Source organism: Etheostoma cragini, chromosome 1, assembly GCF_013103735.1.
Source record: "Etheostoma cragini isolate CJK2018 chromosome 1, CSU_Ecrag_1.0, whole genome shotgun sequence".
Taxonomy (NCBI): domain Eukaryota; kingdom Metazoa; phylum Chordata; class Actinopteri; order Perciformes; family Percidae; genus Etheostoma; species Etheostoma cragini.
Genome location: NC_048407.1, coordinates 24,577 through 44,913, shown reverse-complemented (window position 1 = coordinate 44,913; position 20,337 = coordinate 24,577). Strand labels below are relative to the sequence as shown.

Here is a 20,337-nt window from a genome sequence, read left to right as displayed (position 1 = left end):
ATTGGCTGCTTAGAAATTAAGTGTTAACGAGCAGTTGGACAGGTGTACCTAATAAAGTGGCCGGTGAGTGTAAATGTTGCCTGTTTGTAAATGTATTTTGGTTGTGAGCCTTGAACATTCTGCAAGGATATTTGTGGGTCAGGAACTAAAGCCCCTGTGGATGAAATGTATCCAAAAAACAATTAGGTTGGTCAAAGGTGGCAAAATGAAGGAATGTCAGGGATGCACAAAAGAAGAAAATATTAGAAAATATGAATCCAGTTCAACCTGTTACAACATTTATAAAATGTCTGCATCAGTTTGGAGACACCGTCTGCCCCTCCCTATAAACCCTGAACACACACACAAACACACGTCTGGCAGGGGGGTGAAGCTCCGTCCATGTGATGTATTAATGAGACAAGATGTATACATACAGTGACTGACGGATCTGACAAGGCTCTAACAAACCCACAACGTCCTGCAGCATCTCCTCATACATTTATAAATGGGCCGCAGCACCGTTAAACAGAGTGTACTTAAAATGGAAAGCACATGTAAAGCTGTCACTAAGGTCTGTGATGACAGCAGCAATATAACAGAAGCTGAAAAACGACTGTTACACAGCTGATTCTGCTTTCCTAAGATGTCCAAATACATAAGCACATATGCTCTGTCTCTTGTTGCCTGTTGTCTGTCTTAAATTCTCTACTTTAAGTAGTACGCCTAACTGCACTTTACACTGTATATAGTCTATAATGTGTGTGCACAAAATGTAGCCTGTCTGATATGCCGTTTATTATATAATGTCATTTTAACATATATGTAACACTACTTGAGCCACGGTGAAATGTTTCTTTTCACTATACACTGTATATTAGGGCTGTACTCTCCCAGTCGACTGGTCGATTTATTGGTTGATACGTTCTAGCTCGACCAAAATTCTGATTGGTCGATTTTCGCCATGTTAATTTCATCAGGTGGAAGCATAGACCGTTACGGTCTATGGGTGGAAAGCACTAAATGCTAATGGGGGTTGTAACCAGCTACTCAAGGGCTGGCCACTTTTATAAGAATAACCACTAAGTTTACCTGGCAATAAGTGATATTTGAGCTATCCTGATGTTCGGAATTGGGCCAGATCAGAAGATTATACGTTTGCTCGCTGAAGCCAAAGGATTGAATTACCACAGTAAAAGAACACCTCAAGTCACAGGAGGAAGTTTAACTGTATGTATTAATTGCAATAAGTAACAAGATAAATAGCATTAATACATTAACAACTATAAACATCAATTGAAGTGAAGTGAAAAAGTGGGATCCTATATAACAAAATTAGAAAAAATACAAAGTATAAAAATAATAAATGTTCAGTCCAGTTCAATCAAAATAAATTAGACCCGGGTCTGCTTAAATATTGTTCTCAATTCCTGAAGCGCAAAAAGGATATTTGTCCTCCTTCAAGGAAATCAAGTGTGCACAAAGTTCTACCTGACCCCTTGTCCAAAGGGGTAATAGATCAACCTTCTCCGCTGTAAGGTCTCTAGGTTGCAACCTCCTGGCTGCAACCGGGCTCTACATCAAGTGGGCTTGGCTTGCCATCCAGTTTCTTTACACTCTGCAATGTTTCTCTGTTGATTTCCACCGCCGGTCTACACTCCACCAGACTGCGATCCCTGAACTTTGAATGTAGCAAAAAAACTGACCTATAAGGAATAGGTCAACATAAAATTACCTTAGAGCTAACACTGTTGACAATGCTGTCGTAGGCTAAGGCTTGTATCAATAAACTCAATATCGATAATCACAGTATTGTGTTTCTAGTTCAGTGATACAAGATATTAAATTTCTCAATATATCATTACTATCATTTTGGAATGAAGTACATAACAATAAAACATAGTTATCACTAAGGCAGGGCTGCCAACTCTCACGCATTGGCCGGGAGACACACGCATTTGACTGGTTTCACACGCACACACGCCCCACCCCCGATATCTCACGCTGAAGTGTCAACCTGCTCGGTCAAATTTCTGAAAGATGAGTTCATCTATAGATCTACCTGTTGAGCCACTTATGATCGACTAGTTGTGCTTTCAGAGACTGTGAGGGGTTCAAGAGCGCTCCCTGTCTGTGGCATCTTCGAATTGTCGCAAACTGAGAACCTTTTTTGTCACGATCCATCCCAGGTGCACTTCCCCGGCTTCAAGTATGAGCTCTGAGTATTACAGACCCGTCCGTCGCTTGGTGACCACTCTCTTTAGCGCGGCTGGTAACTTCAGATCATACTAACTATTATACCTTCGATAATGAGCAGCTTACAGACTCCCATAAACTTTGTCAGAACGGTCTGAATGAGATCCAACATATCAGCGGAGCAATGGCATGCACAGCAGACTATATAGCAACTCTCCAAATCTCGGACAACAGAGATGGGAGGAGTTATATTATATACAAAGTTTTAAAGATGAGCAGAAATCTGATGAAACACATCTGAGCCATACTATATATATATATATATATATATATATATATATATATATATATATATATATATATATATATATATATATATATATATGTTGATTTGTGTGCCCAACAGACACAGAGAGAGAGAAAGACTCAGATGGATGGGTTGCAGTTTGTGGAGGACTCATCATGGAGAGAGTAGACAGCAGTGTGTATGAGTGTTTTGCGGTGTAGGAATGTGTGTGTATGTGTATGTGTGTGTGTGTGTGTGTGTGTGTGTGCCTATATGTGTGTTTTCAGGTTTCCATGTGACCAATTTTTGTTAAAGTTCTGATGTCTACTCCTGAGCTTTTGTGAATATACTTGGAAAACATTTCATATTCTATAATAAACAAAACAGTGACTTTGCACTGTGACTTTGAGTGTCCTTACCTATTTATAATGATACACTCACATGCAAGTCCAGTTGTTTGCTTTTGGTTGTCTGGTTCAGTGTCTCGTCGAACATAATTACAAACGCACCGCATTTTTGGACCTCCGGGATGAGGTCTTTTTTGATATATGGCGCCAATCCAAATTTAGCCACGTATCTGGTCTTGTCTTTACCACAGGTAAATGACTGTACAAGCCTTGAATCTGGAAGCATTGCTTGGAATACTTCTTCAATCCCGTCATTGGACCTGTATTAGTTGTGGCTTGTCACGGTCCTCTGCCCCCCCATCACCTCTGCTCGGAGTGTTGGCTTAGAGCCACAAACTGCTCGTAGGTCAGCTGGCATTGTTGGCTGTGGATTTCCCATCATAACATCTAGCGTTGTTGCGTTGACATTGTTGCTAGCGGTGGAGCAGAGACTAGCGGTGGAGCAGAGACTAGCGATGGCGGGTTGCTAGCGTGCTTTTACTTAGTCTCTGTGTTTTTTGCTTTGTACGTGCGATTCCACTGCTTGTGGAAACCCAAGTTTGAAAATCCTCCGACACATAACGCAGTTTGCTTCATTAGCATTTTCAGGCACCGACCTTAACCAAGGATACTCGTTGTTTTCAAGCCATTCGTCAATGAACTTGCATTTCCCCCTGTTTCTAGACGGCTATCAACGATTGCTGTATCACCTTCATGCTGCAAAATTACGAATTCTGCGAAATTACAAATCTCACTGACTACGGCCCCGCCAACCCCCGCCCACGAAGCAGTTTGATTAGTTGGAGTGGTTAAGGTTAGGATAGCCGACTGGTCAGGGATAGGACATGTAAAGATGGGCTTATGTTACCGCGACAACGCAGCGCAAAGCCTACCGGCAAAAAAAGAATTGAACAACAGATTGCCTGCATTTTTGCCATGACATGACACAAACATATTTAAGACCTACCCAATCTGAATTTGAGAGAATTTAATGCTTTTTAAGGCCTTAATTTTAGGAAACATGATTTAAGACTTTTTAAGGACCTGCGGCCACCCTGTAGTTGATCCCTCAACATTAATTTAACTTTGGGTTCCTGGTCCCTACACCAGGGACCCCTGGACCTGTTCACCACAGACCCAAATCTTCTCAGCTGTTGCTGATATATGCTACTGTCTCTTCATGTGGCACATTATTTTTGGCACATTTTCTGCTTCAGTTGTTATATCATAAGAAGTTAATAATGTAAATAATGTAAATGCTGAATGCCCGAAAACCTGTTGATACTGCAACAATGCAAAGGCTCAAAACCCTACAGTTTTGCACATATCATGCAAGACTTGATTTCTCAACTTTTTTGCACAAAACTCTCCAGAAAGTGCCATTTAATGGTTTATTTTTCAAAATGTTTTCCTGGGGGAGCATACCCCCAGACCCCCCTAGGGACAGCCTATTCCCCCCCCTCCACATTAAACAAATCACAATTTAAACCAAGAACGATAATGAAGCTGAAAGAGCCAAAGAAATTGCTTTGTACGCGGCAAAATATGGGTTGGCCCCCCAAATCTCACTCCAAGGTTTGGGAAAAAGTTGGCAGCTCTGCTAAGGTGCTTTAATAACAATACATAAAGTAAGCACACAGAATTACATTCAAAAAACACTTAATAGCCCTAAATGAATGAATGAAAGTCAGACCTCATTGTCATTCACTTGCTAGTTTTAGTGCCTTAACAGGCCACCGTTAGCTAGGTTCAAGTGGGCCGCTAGGCCGCAACGGTAAAACAACAAGTTAACTTGACATTAAACGCAACATCAAAACAACTTGACGGAGCTACTCCACTCCTAGTGATAGTAGTCCGTAACAGAATAATAATATCTTGTTTTATCGTTAAATCCATAATAGTAATTTAACAAAGACAATACACTTTAGCTGTTAGTAGGTAAGCGCCTATCTCCGCTGTCGCGGCCGCCATTTTAGTTCCGGTCGACGCGACTTCGGATTTCATCAGACACGTGCGGTGTTAGAGAAAAAAATGCTTCTCTTGTTTAGTTGATGGCAGATTTTCCGTGTTTTTTTATCGGTAACACCACCGGAAGAACCATAGATACCTTCTCGTTCAGTCACCTTCTTTCCTGTTGAACTGTACTGGCCGCGTAAGCTCCGCCAAAAGTGTGTTGCTCGTAAAATCGTTGTCTTTTTTGCCGAAGGTGAGTAAAAACATTCTTGAAATTGTAATATACATTTAGTTTAATTGCTAAACTACAAGTGAATGAAATTTCAATGAATTTGAACAACGACCTCGGGAGTTTCACCACCCGCAAAATCTGCTTTAAATTCAATGGACAGATAATGACTGTGAAGCAGCCATACTGTTTCATGTAGTAGATGTCTGTATATTTTAGAATGTGTGCGAAATAATTTCTTGTGTCAAACAGTAAAGCTATAAAAGTTGCTTTGTTAGATGGAGCTATTTTCATAGCAGAAAATGAAGTAGAAAATAGTTACTGAAGTGTTTCTGGAGGGGGCTATATATGTTAACAGTAAACGACTGATGAGTGAGAGAGGTCTAATGGTCTAATGTAGTTAGTGTGACTAATTAGGGTTTCCTCATTTATGCCACATTTATACCACAACATTTAAGGGAGGACTCAAATGTGTGGAAAATACTGTTAACAAAAATGAAGTGTCTTCCACTTACACATTTTTTTCTGGTGTATTCAGCAAAAATGCCAAAGGTCAAAAGAATGAAAAAAATATGTTCAGAGAAGCTAGAGCCAGGAAGGGGCCGGTTGTTTTTGGAGGAAAACTTCAGTTAGCTGCCATCTACACATGATCAACTAAAGAATGGTCATCTGCTGTTACTTTATCATGTCTGCGACAAGTCTCCAGCCCAAACTGTGAAAGCTATCCAAAACATGCTCCACTGTACACTCAATCCCCATCACATAAACCAATTGGCAAAGAGAGTGCAGAAATATGAGCACCACCTCACTCGTCAGTCAGACATGGACAGCTACACAAAGGTAAGCATATACTGCTTTTTCTTAAATATCTGTATATGTAACTGTTAATTGCCTGAAGTCTCTAATAATATAAAATATTAATATAAAATTATATTAAAATATATATATATATATTTTTTTACAGATATGCCTTGAAGATTTTGTAAAATTAACAGCAGTCCCTGACATGTCTGATGTTCAAGCTGATGTAGTGATGTCTGAGGATCCAAGTCCTACTACGCCTTCCACTGAGTGTTCTTATCAAGAAAAAAGCCTTTCTTCCATCACTGATGTTGTTCCCAGCCCAGCCTTAGGACCCTTTGATCTGAACAATAGTCAGCCTCCCCATGGTGTTGATATGCATGATGACCCAAGTCCGCCTTCCCCTGGAGATTTTGGACCCACTGATTCGGATTACAAATCTACTTAATAAAATTAAGAGCTAAATTGAAGGCATCAGCACTACAGGTTGTACGAGTAAAACATCTCAGACAACTTCTGAAACGGAAAGATGCATCATTAGCAAAAAAAAACTTAAAAATTGCTGAAATTCATTCCAGATACTCCAAACTAGCCATAGTGAAGGAACTTTGTGATGTTAAAGGAAAACTAACAAAATTACAAAAAATGTTTAAACGTTTAAAACAACACAATAAAACCCGATGGAGGACAAGTCGGGCACAAGGACTAAATCACGGACAAGATGCTACCATTGTTGATTTGCAGGGCAAGCTCAGAGAAAAAAATTATGCTATCTGCCAGCTGCAATATGTGGTTACAGGATACAGTTAATGATTGGCAGCGTAACTCTAAATTAAAAAAGGAGAAGCAGTATCCCACAGAAATAAGGATGCTTGTTTATGAAGCAATAGTAAATAATCTTCCTACTAAAAACATCCCCACTTTAATTTCTCAGTTTGCAAAGCGCACTGGTGTTGATATCGGAGATGTCCCACATAGGAGCACAGTGGAAATGATGTGCCGTGAACTTGGCACAATTTCAGATTTTCAAGTGGCTGAACATATGCTTAAGAACAAGGATATGACATTAGGTTTGGATGCAACAACTCAGGAGGGTGTACACGTCAATTCAATACATGCAACTTCATCAGACAAGTGCCACATTATTGCAGTTGATCCATTGGCTGGGGGAACTGCAGAGGACTATGAAGTGCACATTAATCAGTCTGTAGACAATCTAGTTGGGGTATATTGTGCTTTTCACAAAGCTGAGAAAACAAAGGACAACACATTAGACTTTCCAAAGGTAAGGTCAGAAATAACTGCATCTGTTTCAAATACAATGACAGACAGGGCAGCTGTTAACCATGCCACTATTGAACGACTAGAGAATTCCTGGGGGGAAAAAAAATAATAAATTAAATTGCCACCTACATCCACTAGAAACTATTGCTACTGAATGTCGCAAAGCATTGAAGCAGAAGGAACCATGTAACATTGTGAAGAAGATGTTGGGTTCAGATTGCATGGCTAATTATTTAGTGCTTGGCTTGAATAAATTCAGGTACAAAGATGCAGCAGGGGACCCAAAAGGATTTGTGCTTGCATTGTCTAATGCCAAACTGCCTTGAGGTTTGCTGCCAAGATACAGAGGAAACAGACTCCATGTTATGTTCCTGATCTGTGAGTGGCTTCATGAACACAGTGAATTCTTTGTGAAATTTCTTAACGGACAAACATTTTCATGCAACAGGCTCAGAGGTGCCCTCCAACATGATTTTCAAAGTCCTGTTGCCATGGTGGAAATTCAGGTACTTGGTCTTTTGGGGAAAGTGCTGACTGGGCCTTGGATGTCCAGATTTTACAAGGGCGCAGCCTCTGAAATCAGTCACATTGAAGGTTTAGTCATGGTGAAGGATGTTCTAGACAGGTTAGAGGTATTTTCACAAGATCCTCAACAAATTCTCTCTGTGACACATGATATGTTTGGTGCTGAGCTGTCCAAATGTCCAGATCTTGAGGCTCTTCTGGTGGAACCTGTGGACAGAGATCTTTTTCTGTCAATGATGGAAGGATGTATAAATGCAGTCCACAATGCCCTCACAAGGCAGTACAAGAGGTACTTTAACATGGATGTAAATGATAAGTTAAAAAAGGAGACAGAAAGTTCTCGTTTACATAACATTGATGCAGAGCAAGTGATGGGCATGTTTTCTGCTCTGAAGGACAAGGTACCAAATGCCACCTTGTGCTTCATCTCCTGTAAGATTCGTGCTCAGAAAAATAAAGTACTGGATTACCTTGATGGATTGACATCTGAAAAAGAGAAAAACTGATTAAAGTTGCCATAACAAATGCAAAGAAACAGAGGCAATGGAGAAGAAAGAACTGTGCTGAAATTCAAGACGAAGTAATGAAGAGACTTGCAGCTAAACAGCAGCAAAGACTGGAAAGTGACAGGAAGAAGCTGGAGGCAAAACTGAAGAAGCCAGACTTTGATTTGAGCATTGAGTTCCCTGAGATGGATGAAGACTGCAGGTTCAGTGTTGATGAAATTATAGGGGGCAAGGTTGTGGGCAGAAGGCTATGCCACATCTGGTTTGACAAGGACACAAAAAGTGAAACCATGTATTATGGACAAATTGATACATATCTGAAGAAACAAGGAGGCACATACGTTATTGGCTATTGGCTTGAAGGACAAAATTGTGAGGATGATGCCACCGATTATGAAATTTCAAAATATCAACTTGTATCCGATTTGATTCTGAAAGATTTGACCCTATCTTAATGAAATGTAATGTAACTGTAATACATAAAATAGTTATGTATTGAATGTCATTACACAAGGTATGAGTGGTATGATGTTAATCACTTTCTAGTGAATAGAGTGGTGTGATTTTTTTTTTGTATTGTGTTTGTTTTATATGTTTGGTGCTGCAGTGGCTGTATTTCAAAACAAATTTCCCATTGGGACTAAGTTTACCTAACCTTTATCTAACGTGGTACAAGTACACTGTTGTATTTGCAATAGTTTTAAATCTTTGTAACCTGTTTTTATAAGTGCTGTCTGAATAAAGATTATTATTCGGTGTAGTTTGTTTTTATTTTTATATATTATGGTGTATCTGACTTTTCATAAGTAGAATATGTAGAGGATATTGCCAAAAGCTTATCCTAAAAAAATCAGATAAATATCTCAATAATTAAAAAAGTTATAGCAAAAAACGTTATAATTTTTATGATTCGGTCACACCTTTTGTTTTAATTTTAATGGAAAACAAGGGACCGAATAAAGTGACGACTTCCTAGTTTCAAATGGCCTTTATTTTGTTATTCTTGAACCCATAAACATGGTCTTGGCGTCATTTTAAAGGATTTTTCCAGCTCTTTCTATCTGAACTAGTTTTAACATTTAACCATGTTGAAAACTTTACTCACATACCTACTGTTAGCTCGAGTTAGCAGCAGCGATTGCTAGCGCTGTTTACATTGAGAACAATGAGCACCTGATGGCGGACATTAGCATATAAGCTAGCGGAGCATAACAAATTCACCAGTACAATGAGACACCTCATTAGCTTAAACCTACCTTCTGAATTAGTCTCTCTCCATTGTTTCACACTATTTAGTTTCCGTCAACAGTCACACAACTTAACATTAGCCTTAAAATGTATAAGTATATGCCACGATGATTCAGCTTTTCTGGAGTCAATTCCGGTCTCAGTAGCGCGAGCGGCTGAGAGACGGCCTAAACACTCTATTGGCTAGGGTGTAGTAACACTCAAACTGTATAGGCTAATGCCACAATAACAATATGCCCTTGTAGTGGATGATATCAATGTTAATAAGCAATCATATAAATATAAAGCATTTATTTATACCTGTATATAGTACAGGACATTTATTGCCCATTTTATATGTGGGTTACAGGGTGTTTTCAGAGCACCCCTGTTTCACAGGTAACAGTCTGTCTTCAGAACACCCCCCTTGTTGTCTCTTTTTTTGGATTAGCCCAACCCACTGGGGACAGATTGAAGAAAGAACTAGAAAGCCTTGTTTTAGTGGTTTGCTGAATATATTTATTTAATTGTGAGTGTTGTGAGTCAGTCCTCCTCCACCATGTTGGCAGTGTGGCAGCATTATACAAAAATAGATCACAGAAAAAGTCGAATGCAAAGTTTGCAAGCAACGGTTTGCATATCGCAGCTCGACAACAAACATGGCATATCACCTAAAAACGGTAATCTAACTTGTCTGTGTTAGGTTGCCCTGTCTGGCCCTGTTTGGAGTAGGCTAAATGAACATATCAGAATTGATATATTTCATAGTCTAATATTCGTTTTAGAACTACAAGAGCACCCACCCGCAATGACGGTAGCGAACCCCACACACGCCCACACCCCGCTGGATGTTAACCAGGAGGGAACGTTCCCTAACGTTCTCTAAACGTTCTGTGTTAGTGGGGTAAGCTTCTATCATCCAAACACAAAAATAATATCACGGAAGGAATTGTCGACTTTATTGCTCAGGATATGAGGCCCATTGCTGTTGTGGAGGGTTGAGGTTTTAAGAAGCCCTACTGTATATGGTGGAAATGACAATAGCCCAGTTGACTTGACTTGACTGCACTCTGTAACTGGTAGGAGTTGTTTGAAAGTGTCCTTGTAGGGAAGTAAAACAAGTGAATTCTGGGATGGCTATCTTTTATCCACATGCTTTTCATACATATTCATCTTTCCAGCGGTGAATTATGCCTTAAAAACAGTTTAAACTGTTTTTTTCACAAAGGCAGCTAGTGCTGTCTTCAACCTTGTCCGTGCATCTTAAGGCATAGTGAGAGCATAAGATTGAGACATTGCCTGTGTGTTTTGGGTAGCAAAACTGACATAGGGAGACAATCCACACTAAAACAGGCAAAATGCCAGGGGACTTAAGGGGATGAGAACAAGCAAGCCTGCTCTTTCACTAAACCCCTTAGCTGATATGTTCCCTACACACTCTCTACATACACAGAAGCCAAACAGTTTGTTTCAGGTCCTGAGAGTGACAACACTCAGTGACGTGCCGTTTGTTGTTGCTGCAGTCAGAACGCTCAAATGTTTGATCGTGAAAGAGCCATTTTGTATTCTGATCTGTGTCTGAATGGTGTGTGAGGCCCCTGCAATGGGATGAGTCATTAATCCGTGCACACACACACGCACGCACACACGCACACACACACACACACACACACACACACACACACACACACACACACACACACACACAAGGGTTATAATTAGCTTCCTGGATAAAAATACATGAAAAAGCAAAGAGAGAGAGAGAGAAATAGAGAGATAAATGACTTTTCATCCTTAAAATATTCCCAGCAATCTGTTATAGCAATTCCCAAATCTGTCAGGTCACTACCTACCTGAAACAGTCAAATATATAGTCACAGTAAGAAACAAAGAGTCAAAGAATTACCGCCTTGCGATTGTATGCCTCCGCCAACCATTCAAGTTTTACTTTGTCTCCTTGTCTGTCCAGACTGAAATAATATAATATGTAGGGAAAACTTGAAGCAGTTTAGTACAAGGTATTGATAGGGGTGTGAATCACATGTTAAATCACAATACCGTATTTTCTCAATTGTTGTATTGCAATATTTAGTGATGTCACAAAGTCTGCCAAGATATGACTTTGATATGATTCAATTCAGATGCCTGCGACCAATATGAGACAACACATACGTCCATTTAACACAATCAGTTGCATTTAAATATATTTGAATTAAAAACAAACTACTCTTTTTAATAAAAAGTGTTATGGTTTGGGGTTTTTATTGGGGTTATTTTTCCCGTCTTGCCTCGTGGTGTTTGTTTCTTGGTTTTCTCCCCGGTCTTGTGTGGTTGTCTCTGTCTTGTGATTCCCCGGAAAGTGTCTGATTGTTCTGCTTCCTGTTTTGTTTTGAACGTATGGTTTCCTGATTTGTCTAGTCTTGTCTAGCTTTGCTTTGTGCCTGTCTGATTGTCCCGCCCCGCCTTAATGTGATTCACACATCTCACCTGTTCCCTGTTACCTCTTGTACTTAACCCCTGTATTCCTTTTGTCTTGTGTCAGATTGTTTTGCCGTCTCCTTGTGAGTCTGCCAGTTTTGCACAGTCTACTTGAGCGTGGTCGTGCATCGTCATCCTGTCTGCGTATCTTCCCCCTTGAGTTGCTCCAGATATTCCTTGTGCTGTTTCCTTGTTTTCTAATTGGCTACTAAAAGCTTTTTGGAGGGGGCCCAAAAACAATAAACAAACACATAATAAATATATATATATATATATATATATATATATATATACATATATACAATAAAGACATTTACCAAAGTAAAAAAAAATGAATAAAAAAACAACGATCCCAGCACAAATTATAGTACTTACAGAATAATCAACCTTCATATCCTAAGAGCAGAGAGTTTTTCCTTGGGACGTTTCTTGAAGATGGAGACAGAATTGGACAATTTCAAGTTCTCCTTGAGCTCATTCTAAATCTGCGGTCCCCTACAATCTCCACTCAGGCTCGTACATTTTAACTGACGTTTTTTTACAAGTGATTCAGTGTTCCCCTTGTGTCATAAGTGTACAAAGGATGACTGATTGGAAGAAGCTCACACAACTGCTAGTTTATCCTGTGAACAACCTGGAACATCATGCAGGTTATGTCACAAACATCTTTATCAACTTGGCAGCACAGAAGAGCAGTACTCAATACAATTTTAAGGTTACCAATTGTGGCCTGCAATCTTTATCTGCTGAAATAAACGACATTGGAAAAAGAAAAAAAAACGTTGCCTGTTGCCTTGGTTACAGTAGCACAGCTGAAGTGAGGAGGAGGATGGGGTAATGAGGGTTTCACTGGGAACAGAACCAGAGAGATCTGATAGAATAATACCTTTACCTCTGCTTATGTTCTCTCTGCCACCCCACATCTCCTTCTCTCATAGTGCCACTTCACACACGCCCCAGTTTTCATGAATGACACTCATTTTCTATGGCAAATAAACTTGAAAACCTGGGTGCTAGTGGGTCTGTGGCACCCAAAACTTTTTCTAAATAAAGTCTTAGAGGACTGAAACAAACTATGTGAATTATTCAGATAACCAGGATGCAACAATAGGCCAATCAAATGTGATCAGACTCAAGGTTTTTACAGAGCGCCTCTGTCGCCGTTTATCAGGCCCTCTACCAGTGGCCTCTTTCCTCTGCTGGCAGGAAGCTGAATGCAGCAGCTGTCCAGGACAAAATGCCACTTACAACTTTATGAACTGGGCATTTAAAATGGAGACTTTGTGTAGGCCTCATTATTTTTTTAGTGTTATTGGAATTTAAAGGTCCAATATTTAGTATATTTACTATGATAAATGCAAAAATGACTCCAATGCGTCATCAGATAATAAGGAAACATGCTAAGGTAAAATATAATTTCTGAAAACAATGCTAATGACAGTATTTTCTCCTTATGATATTTCCGTTCTGTGACGTAATGTCTGGAACATTAGTACAGCATGATGTACCTGTAGACAGGTAAACCAGCTCTCTACATCTGTAACATTAGCACACCATGATATACATGTAGACAGGTAAACATTAGCTTTAGGCTAATTTATTACATTTTGTTATTTTCAAGTCAACATTTGTGTAGTAATCTCGAAATATATAGCTGAGTCCCCCAGTGAAATACTCGCAAAACAATGCATACACAGCCAGTAAACTGGTCTGGACAACGCTGCCATGTTAAACCTGCTAACTGCTAACCATAGACAGTAAAATGAATGAACAAAGTGACGCCATAGATTTCCATGCAGACCAGGGAAATCTGTTAAAAGCTCTTTTCCGGCAATGCCTGAGCGTTACTGCGCAGCCTTCAACTGAGCTTGAAGACGTAGATGTGACATGAGGAACCTGTCTGAAAGTTGGGAGTCTTCTGGTAGCTGTGCCAAGACAGCTCTCAATCATTCCCAATCAGCAGAGACGGAGAGCGAAGGTATATGTTAGGAGATAACATAGGCACAAACTATTTATTGCTAACTATCATGTTAGTTAATATTTGTAACCCACTAGCAGCATTGGCAACCTCCATAAACTTCAGAGTCTGGGGAATTTCTGGACATAACATCATACATGTTGTTATGCCAATTTGAACCATTTCTGTCCAATATGTACAGTATATTTGGTGCAGTTTGAGTATGGATCACATTCTCACCACAAACAAACAGCTCCAGAGTTCATTTGACAGCGTACCGAGAACATCTCTTCAAGCAGGTCTCGGTACGCTTGTGTGGTCCGCGTTTGGTGCACACCAAGTTTGATTGCCGCATTCTAACCTGCCCAAACAAACTGCACCAGCGGGGCAAACAAACTCTAGTACAATTGAACCAAACTAAAGGCTGTCAGTGAGAAAACACCCTCAGAAAAACCTGAATCCTTAAAAGGTGCCGGTTTTGCCAACCCTACCTTGTAGTGACCAAAGTTGGAAAACAGATAGCTAACTGATGTGATCTTACGTAACTACTAAGCATGTGCGACTCCCAACAAAGATAGTAAAGAAGTAGGTTGTCTCACTCTGTAGCTAAAACAAGTGAGATGTCTCACTCTGCAACTAAAACAGAGACCTAAACACACAGGGTGTAAAGAGGATCTGCAGCAATGTGCAGTACAACAAAAATATGGTGTTTTTAGAAAATGAGGTCATATAAACCTATTCTGGTACAACCTAAAAATACAATTATGAACCTGACAATGAGCAGAATATGGCCACTTTTCCTTTTGTGTAGCTGGGAAAGAAGAAGTAGGAGGTTTACTGTTGATTAGAATTACCTTCACAGACACACACCAGGTCATTAGTTACATAAAGCAACTTAAAGCATTGAAGACATTTTTTGTTAGAATATAGGGCTTATTTAATGAGATCAACTACCTCTTTATGGCGACTACTTACCTTTATATCTGGGCCATTGCAGTTGAGGCTTGTCCCGCACTCATCCGTGATCTCTGTAATCTCTGACAGGTCGTCATCTTCAAACTCATCCAAGCTGATGTCATTGGTCAACCTGGTTAATGGGCAGGATAACAGTGAGAAAGGAAGAAGATGAGGGAAGAAAAAAAAAATCTATGTTAATCCTTTCCCAGTCGTCCAAAGTACATCTCAAAGTTTTTTGTTGATCGAATGATCTGCGTGGCAGGGTGGCAACTCCAGGCCTAAATTAAGTTCAAGACCTTTATTTGTCCCCGAGGGGCAATTCCTTTTGCTGCAGTAGCAAAAAAGTTGACAGTACATTGCAACAAAGACGACAACATCAATTAAAAATACAGTTTGAGACCAAATGGGGAATTAATACCACAACATTAAAAGTTGAAGTCCCAGTTTGCATTATGTGCAGACGTCACCTATTCTTTCCAGAGTTAAGCAGAGAGATAGCAGAGGGGACGAAGGAGAAGTTCTATCTGGTTGTTTTGGCTGGTGGCTGACTGAAGCCGCAACCAGAGGGCAGCAACTTAAATTCTGCATTCAGGGGGTGAGAACTAGCGGACATGATGGATTCTGTCTCTTTAAGCAAATGTCTGTTGTACAGATCAGTTGGTGTCATCTGCTAAATCCCAGAGATTTTGCTGCTAACTTTATTTACCGTTGCTAATGTGTTTTTCCGTTTTAAACAAAGAGAAGCAGACCAGCAAATACATGAAAAAACTAAAGACCGACTCAATAAAAGATTTGTAAAACAAAGTCATCAGGGATCTGTCCACTGAACTTAACTCTCATCAGGGATCTGTCCACTGAACTTAGCTGTCATCAGGGATCTGTCCACTGAACTTAGCTGTCATCAGGGATCTGTCCACTGAACTTAAAAAGGCTTCTTTAAATCAGTTTAAAAAACAGGATAGTGCAGGGCTGTGAGATGTTTCAGTGGTGTCCATTAAACTTACTATGATTGTGTCATCTGTAAACTTTACAATATAGTTATTGGTTGTTCATTGTGGCAGTCGTTAGTGTACATAATGTATAAAAGAGGAAAGAGAACACAGCCTTGAGGGGAGCCGGTGGATGTCACTGATCTTCCAGAAAGATGTCCATTGACTCTCACTCTCTGTTTCCTGTTAGTGAGAAAGTCCAAAATCCAGCCCCCCAGGTTGCAGTCCAACCCAGCATTTTCTATGAGCTTCTGCACCAATCAGAGGGGCTGGAGGGTATTGAAGGCCGACGAGAAATCCACAAACAGCAGTCTGAAATGGTTTTGTTACCCTCTAAATGCTTGTATATGAGGTTGAGCAGAGTTATGGCAGCATCCTGCACCCCCCTGTTGGCTCTGTATGCAAACTGCAGGGGGTCGAGGAGGTGGTCAATCCTACCCAGCAGTTCTTTCTTTATCAGTTTTTCAAAGGACTTCATAATGAAGTTAGAGCCCCAGGCCTATAGTTGTTCAGAGTTTTTGGGTGGCTGCTTTTTGCAATGAAAATAATTGTAGATTCTTTCCATAACTGTTGGCACAAAGACAGGTTAAAAATATGATAAAAAATGAAGCCCAATTGATCCGAATGGACAAGTCTTTTAAACATAGCAACAAGACTTGCTATGTTTAAAAGTGTTCCCAACAACGCGTCCAGAAATAAAAGGGGTAAGAAGACCAGAGTTAATGAAACTGTCCCTTGATGCACCGGTTTCTTTACTATAATTGTGGACATCAAACCTAGACTAAAACTTGTTTAACTCCTGTGCCATTGCAGAGTCTGCCGTAAAGCCTTCTAAAAATGTCTTCTTCCCTGCTTTGCCATTTAGTCCAACAATATTCTTGACACTGGCAGGAATAAGATGTACACAATTATGGTCTGATGTACCTAGTGGAGGGAGTGGTATGCATTTATAGGCCCCTTTACTTGAACCATAACATTGATCAAGTGTCTCGCGAATTGTCGGTAATTTCAGCCTCTCGGTCTTTACCAAACCCGTCTATTGCCATCTCGCTGTCCAGGTCCTTCTCCCCAAGCCATGTTTCCGTCAACGCCAGGATGCGAGCTTCCTTAAATTCGTGCTGATAACGGACATGGGTCTGGAGATTGTCAATCTTGTTGCGGAGGGACTGGGCATTGGCCAGGTTTATGAAAAGCAGGGCGATGCGAGCCAGGGGTTACCGCTTGATCTAACCCGGATTCCTCCTCTTCGGCCCCGCTTCCTGGCTTTGCAGAGAGGTGCGCCAGCGTGGCCTCTCTTCTGAACCTTAAACAAGCTCCTTCAGGTTAGGGAATACCAAGTCAGAAGGTGACTTGGTGTTCGTAGGGTTTTTGAGCCCAAGCAGAAAGTCTCTGGTGTACTGGATCCTTCCTGTTGGATGGTCGCCGTCCCAACCTCGAACCAGGTAGGACGCCGACAGTAACAACACAAGTGCCAGCCAGTCCATGCCAGTGGTAAGTAACATGATTTCTGTGGCTTGTGGAGACCAGTCCACCAAATGTTGACACAAAGGCTACAGATAAGCTACGGTTCTGCTTGACATCAATTAGAAACTGTGCGAATTAAAGGCTACTGACCCAAAACAGAAAAACAAACAAACAGACAAATGCCACACTACTGCTACTGCTGCCGGTCGCTGCATGCGCATGCGCCCTCACAGATCATCCAAGCCCAATGACACATGGACATGGGTCACAAGGTCTGATCACACCGGTCAACATGAAACTATAGCTAAGAATATGCTTTTCATGTTTCCATGTTGTCTGGGATGTAATTAATAATATATAGATATTTCTTAGATAAATATTCACTAATTAAATAGGCAGTGTGAATATACAGAAACATTGCCTCATGGGAGAAACTGTAATTGGTGATAAATATACATTCATTAATCTACTCAAATATACTTGAAGATCATTATAGTTTGTTATAAGCCATGTTGTAAATGTTTATATTGTATCATAAATGTTAAATGCGGGGGAAAGGGGGTTAAAGTAAAGTGCAATCATTATTTTTGCTTTTGCTTTTCACTACTTAACTAAATCTTACTTTTCAAATAAAGTATGCTCTTACTCTGAAAAAATACAATCAGCAAACTTCTAGTATTTATTTTGGCCATTTCTGTGTATATTTCCATCTGATATGTTTGTAAAAGCAAGTTGAGATTCTTAAGTACAGGCAGGATGGCAAACAATAAAAGTCACTAGCTGGTTAAGCATTAGCTGTATATATAAAGCTACTGTAAAAACCAACAGTGATGAGAAGACTGAATCGTAGTGTTAGTTGGAAATGTATGATCACAGATGACGGCTCAATCTGGAAGAACAACCGTCACAACAGGGTTGTAAGAAGACTGAGCTAACCCTAACTCAGTGACAGAACAACATGTTTCTGAGGTACTTTTCCAGAGTGCTGAGCTTGAAATTAGAGTTCAAAATGCAAATGGTTATTTAATTGTGGGAAGGTTGACATGATAGTGGCGCTGGGCAATGGAAAAGGGATCCCAAAAATAAAATTATAATCTGGGTACCAGAAATATTGACAAATCAGGCCTATTGTTAAAATATATCTAACCAATAATACTGGAAAACGTTTAAGTCAACAAAACAGCTTATCATACAAGGTACTTATTCATGTGCAACCCTCTGCCAAAGCTGAACAACCTTGTCATTACAACGCATCCGTATCTGCCTCAGGTTTCTACCAGCAAAACAACAAATTGTGGCAGTTCTGGGTGTTGACTGCACATGGAGGCACACTTCTTAATTTACTGCCTTTTCATCCAAGTGTCAATGGACATTACAAACTATTTGGAAGACAAGATGTATAATTTGCAATAAAGAACATGATTCAATTAGCTTCCAGAAAACAAATCTTCTCTTTTCTCCATCTGTAATTATGTCCGCCTTTTATGCCTTTACCCTGCAGCCTCCTGGGTGTAACAGAGAGTCAGAGAGCAGGAGATGTTATTAGAGACAGGAAAGAGAAGATGGCTGTGATCACAAGGAGCATAAAAGCAAGCTGCCATAAAAAACCTGGTGAACTTGGAGAGCCATAATCCCCCTGTTGTTGCATGATGCTAATGTCATTTCTGGCTACACCGACAGGGCAGCTGTCTCCTCTTGCAAAATGACGCACAGCTGCAGCCGTCTTTAGCCATCATGTGTTGGAATATGGGAAGAAGCCTAGGTTTAACTCTATACTTATGCCCTGAAGGAAGCAGAAGACAGCTTAAGGATGGAAAGTTAGAAAGAAAAAAAAGAGGAGCAATCTTGGGAATATCGAATCTGAAATGAGAATACACCTGATAGAAAGACAATAACAGATGAAGTTAAGAAATCACCTAGGGGCACCCAGATAGCTCAGTTCGAATTCTGGCCTGCGGCCCCTTTGCTGCATGTCACTCCCCCCCTCTCTCTCCCCCTTTCACATATCTTCGTCTGTCTGTCTAATAAAGGGAAAAAACCCTGAAAAAATAACTTTAAAAAAAGAAGAAATCACCTTGTGGAATCATATACCATTACTGAACAATCCTGCCACTGACAAAGCTGCAGTGGCATTAACTTTTTAGGTTGTTTGCAATATGTCATCCGACTAAAATGCAACGTTATGTAGCAGCTAGTCTCGCATTGCCAGACCTATCTTCACCGTGCTGTGGAGTAAGGTCTGGCTACACCAAACATTCTGTACATTCTGGGATGGGGGAAAGACACACTCTGGGTTGTTTGCATTTCTTTAAACCACTCATCTAACCCTAATTGTATTGGGTGGCTTTGCTAAATAGTCTAATGAAGAAACTTGTTCTGGTGGAACATTTTCAGCCTGCAAAATCAAACTCCATATCCAATATTAAATGAAGACAACTGTTAACATATGTAATGTTGACATACAGAAATGTAAGCAATTTAAATTAGCTGATACAGTGAGGAGAAAAAGCATTAGATCCCCTGCTGATTTTATACATTTGCCCACTGGCAAATAAATGATCAGTCTATAATGTTAATGGTAGATTTATTTGAACAATGAAAGACACAATAACAATGTTAAAATTAAATAAAAATGTTATAAAGTGATTGCATTTTAATGAGGAAAATATGTACAGTGGTGTGAAAAAGTGTTTGCCCCCTTCCTCATTTCCTGTTCCTTTGCATGTTTGTCACACTTAAGTGTTTCGGAACATCAAACCAATTTAAACAATAGTCAAGGACAACACAAGTAAACACAAAATGCAATTTGTAAATGAAGGTGTTTATTATTAAAGGTGAAAAAAAATCCAAACCATCATGGCCCTGTGTGAAAAAGTGATTGCCCCCTAAACCTAATAACTGGTTGGGCCACCCTTAGCAGCAACAACTGCAACCAAGCGTTTGCGATAACGTGCAATGAGGCTTTTACAGCGTCCTGGAGGAATTTTGGCCCACTCATCTTTTCAGAATTGTCCTATTAAGGTCATACTACAACATCTCAAAAGGATTTAGGTCAGGACTTTGGCTAGGCCACTCCAAAGTCTTCATTTTGTTTTTCTTCAGCCATTCGGTGGTGGACTT

At 40.1% G+C, this 20,337-nt stretch overlaps 1 protein-coding gene across 2 annotated transcripts in view; it reads right to left on the bottom strand.

Moving 5' to 3' along the window:
• The window catches only part of mapk8ip1b (mitogen-activated protein kinase 8 interacting protein 1b), a 65,459-nt gene that overhangs the window by 29,569 nt on the left and 15,553 nt on the right, over positions 1-20,337 (bottom strand). For both annotated transcript variants that reach the window (XM_034873640.1, XM_034873632.1), the window contains exon 2: positions 14,783-14,894. In XM_034873640.1, the coding sequence (XP_034729531.1) occupies positions 14,783-14,894 (112 nt within the window). The remainder of the gene's footprint in view (positions 1-14,782; positions 14,895-20,337) is intronic.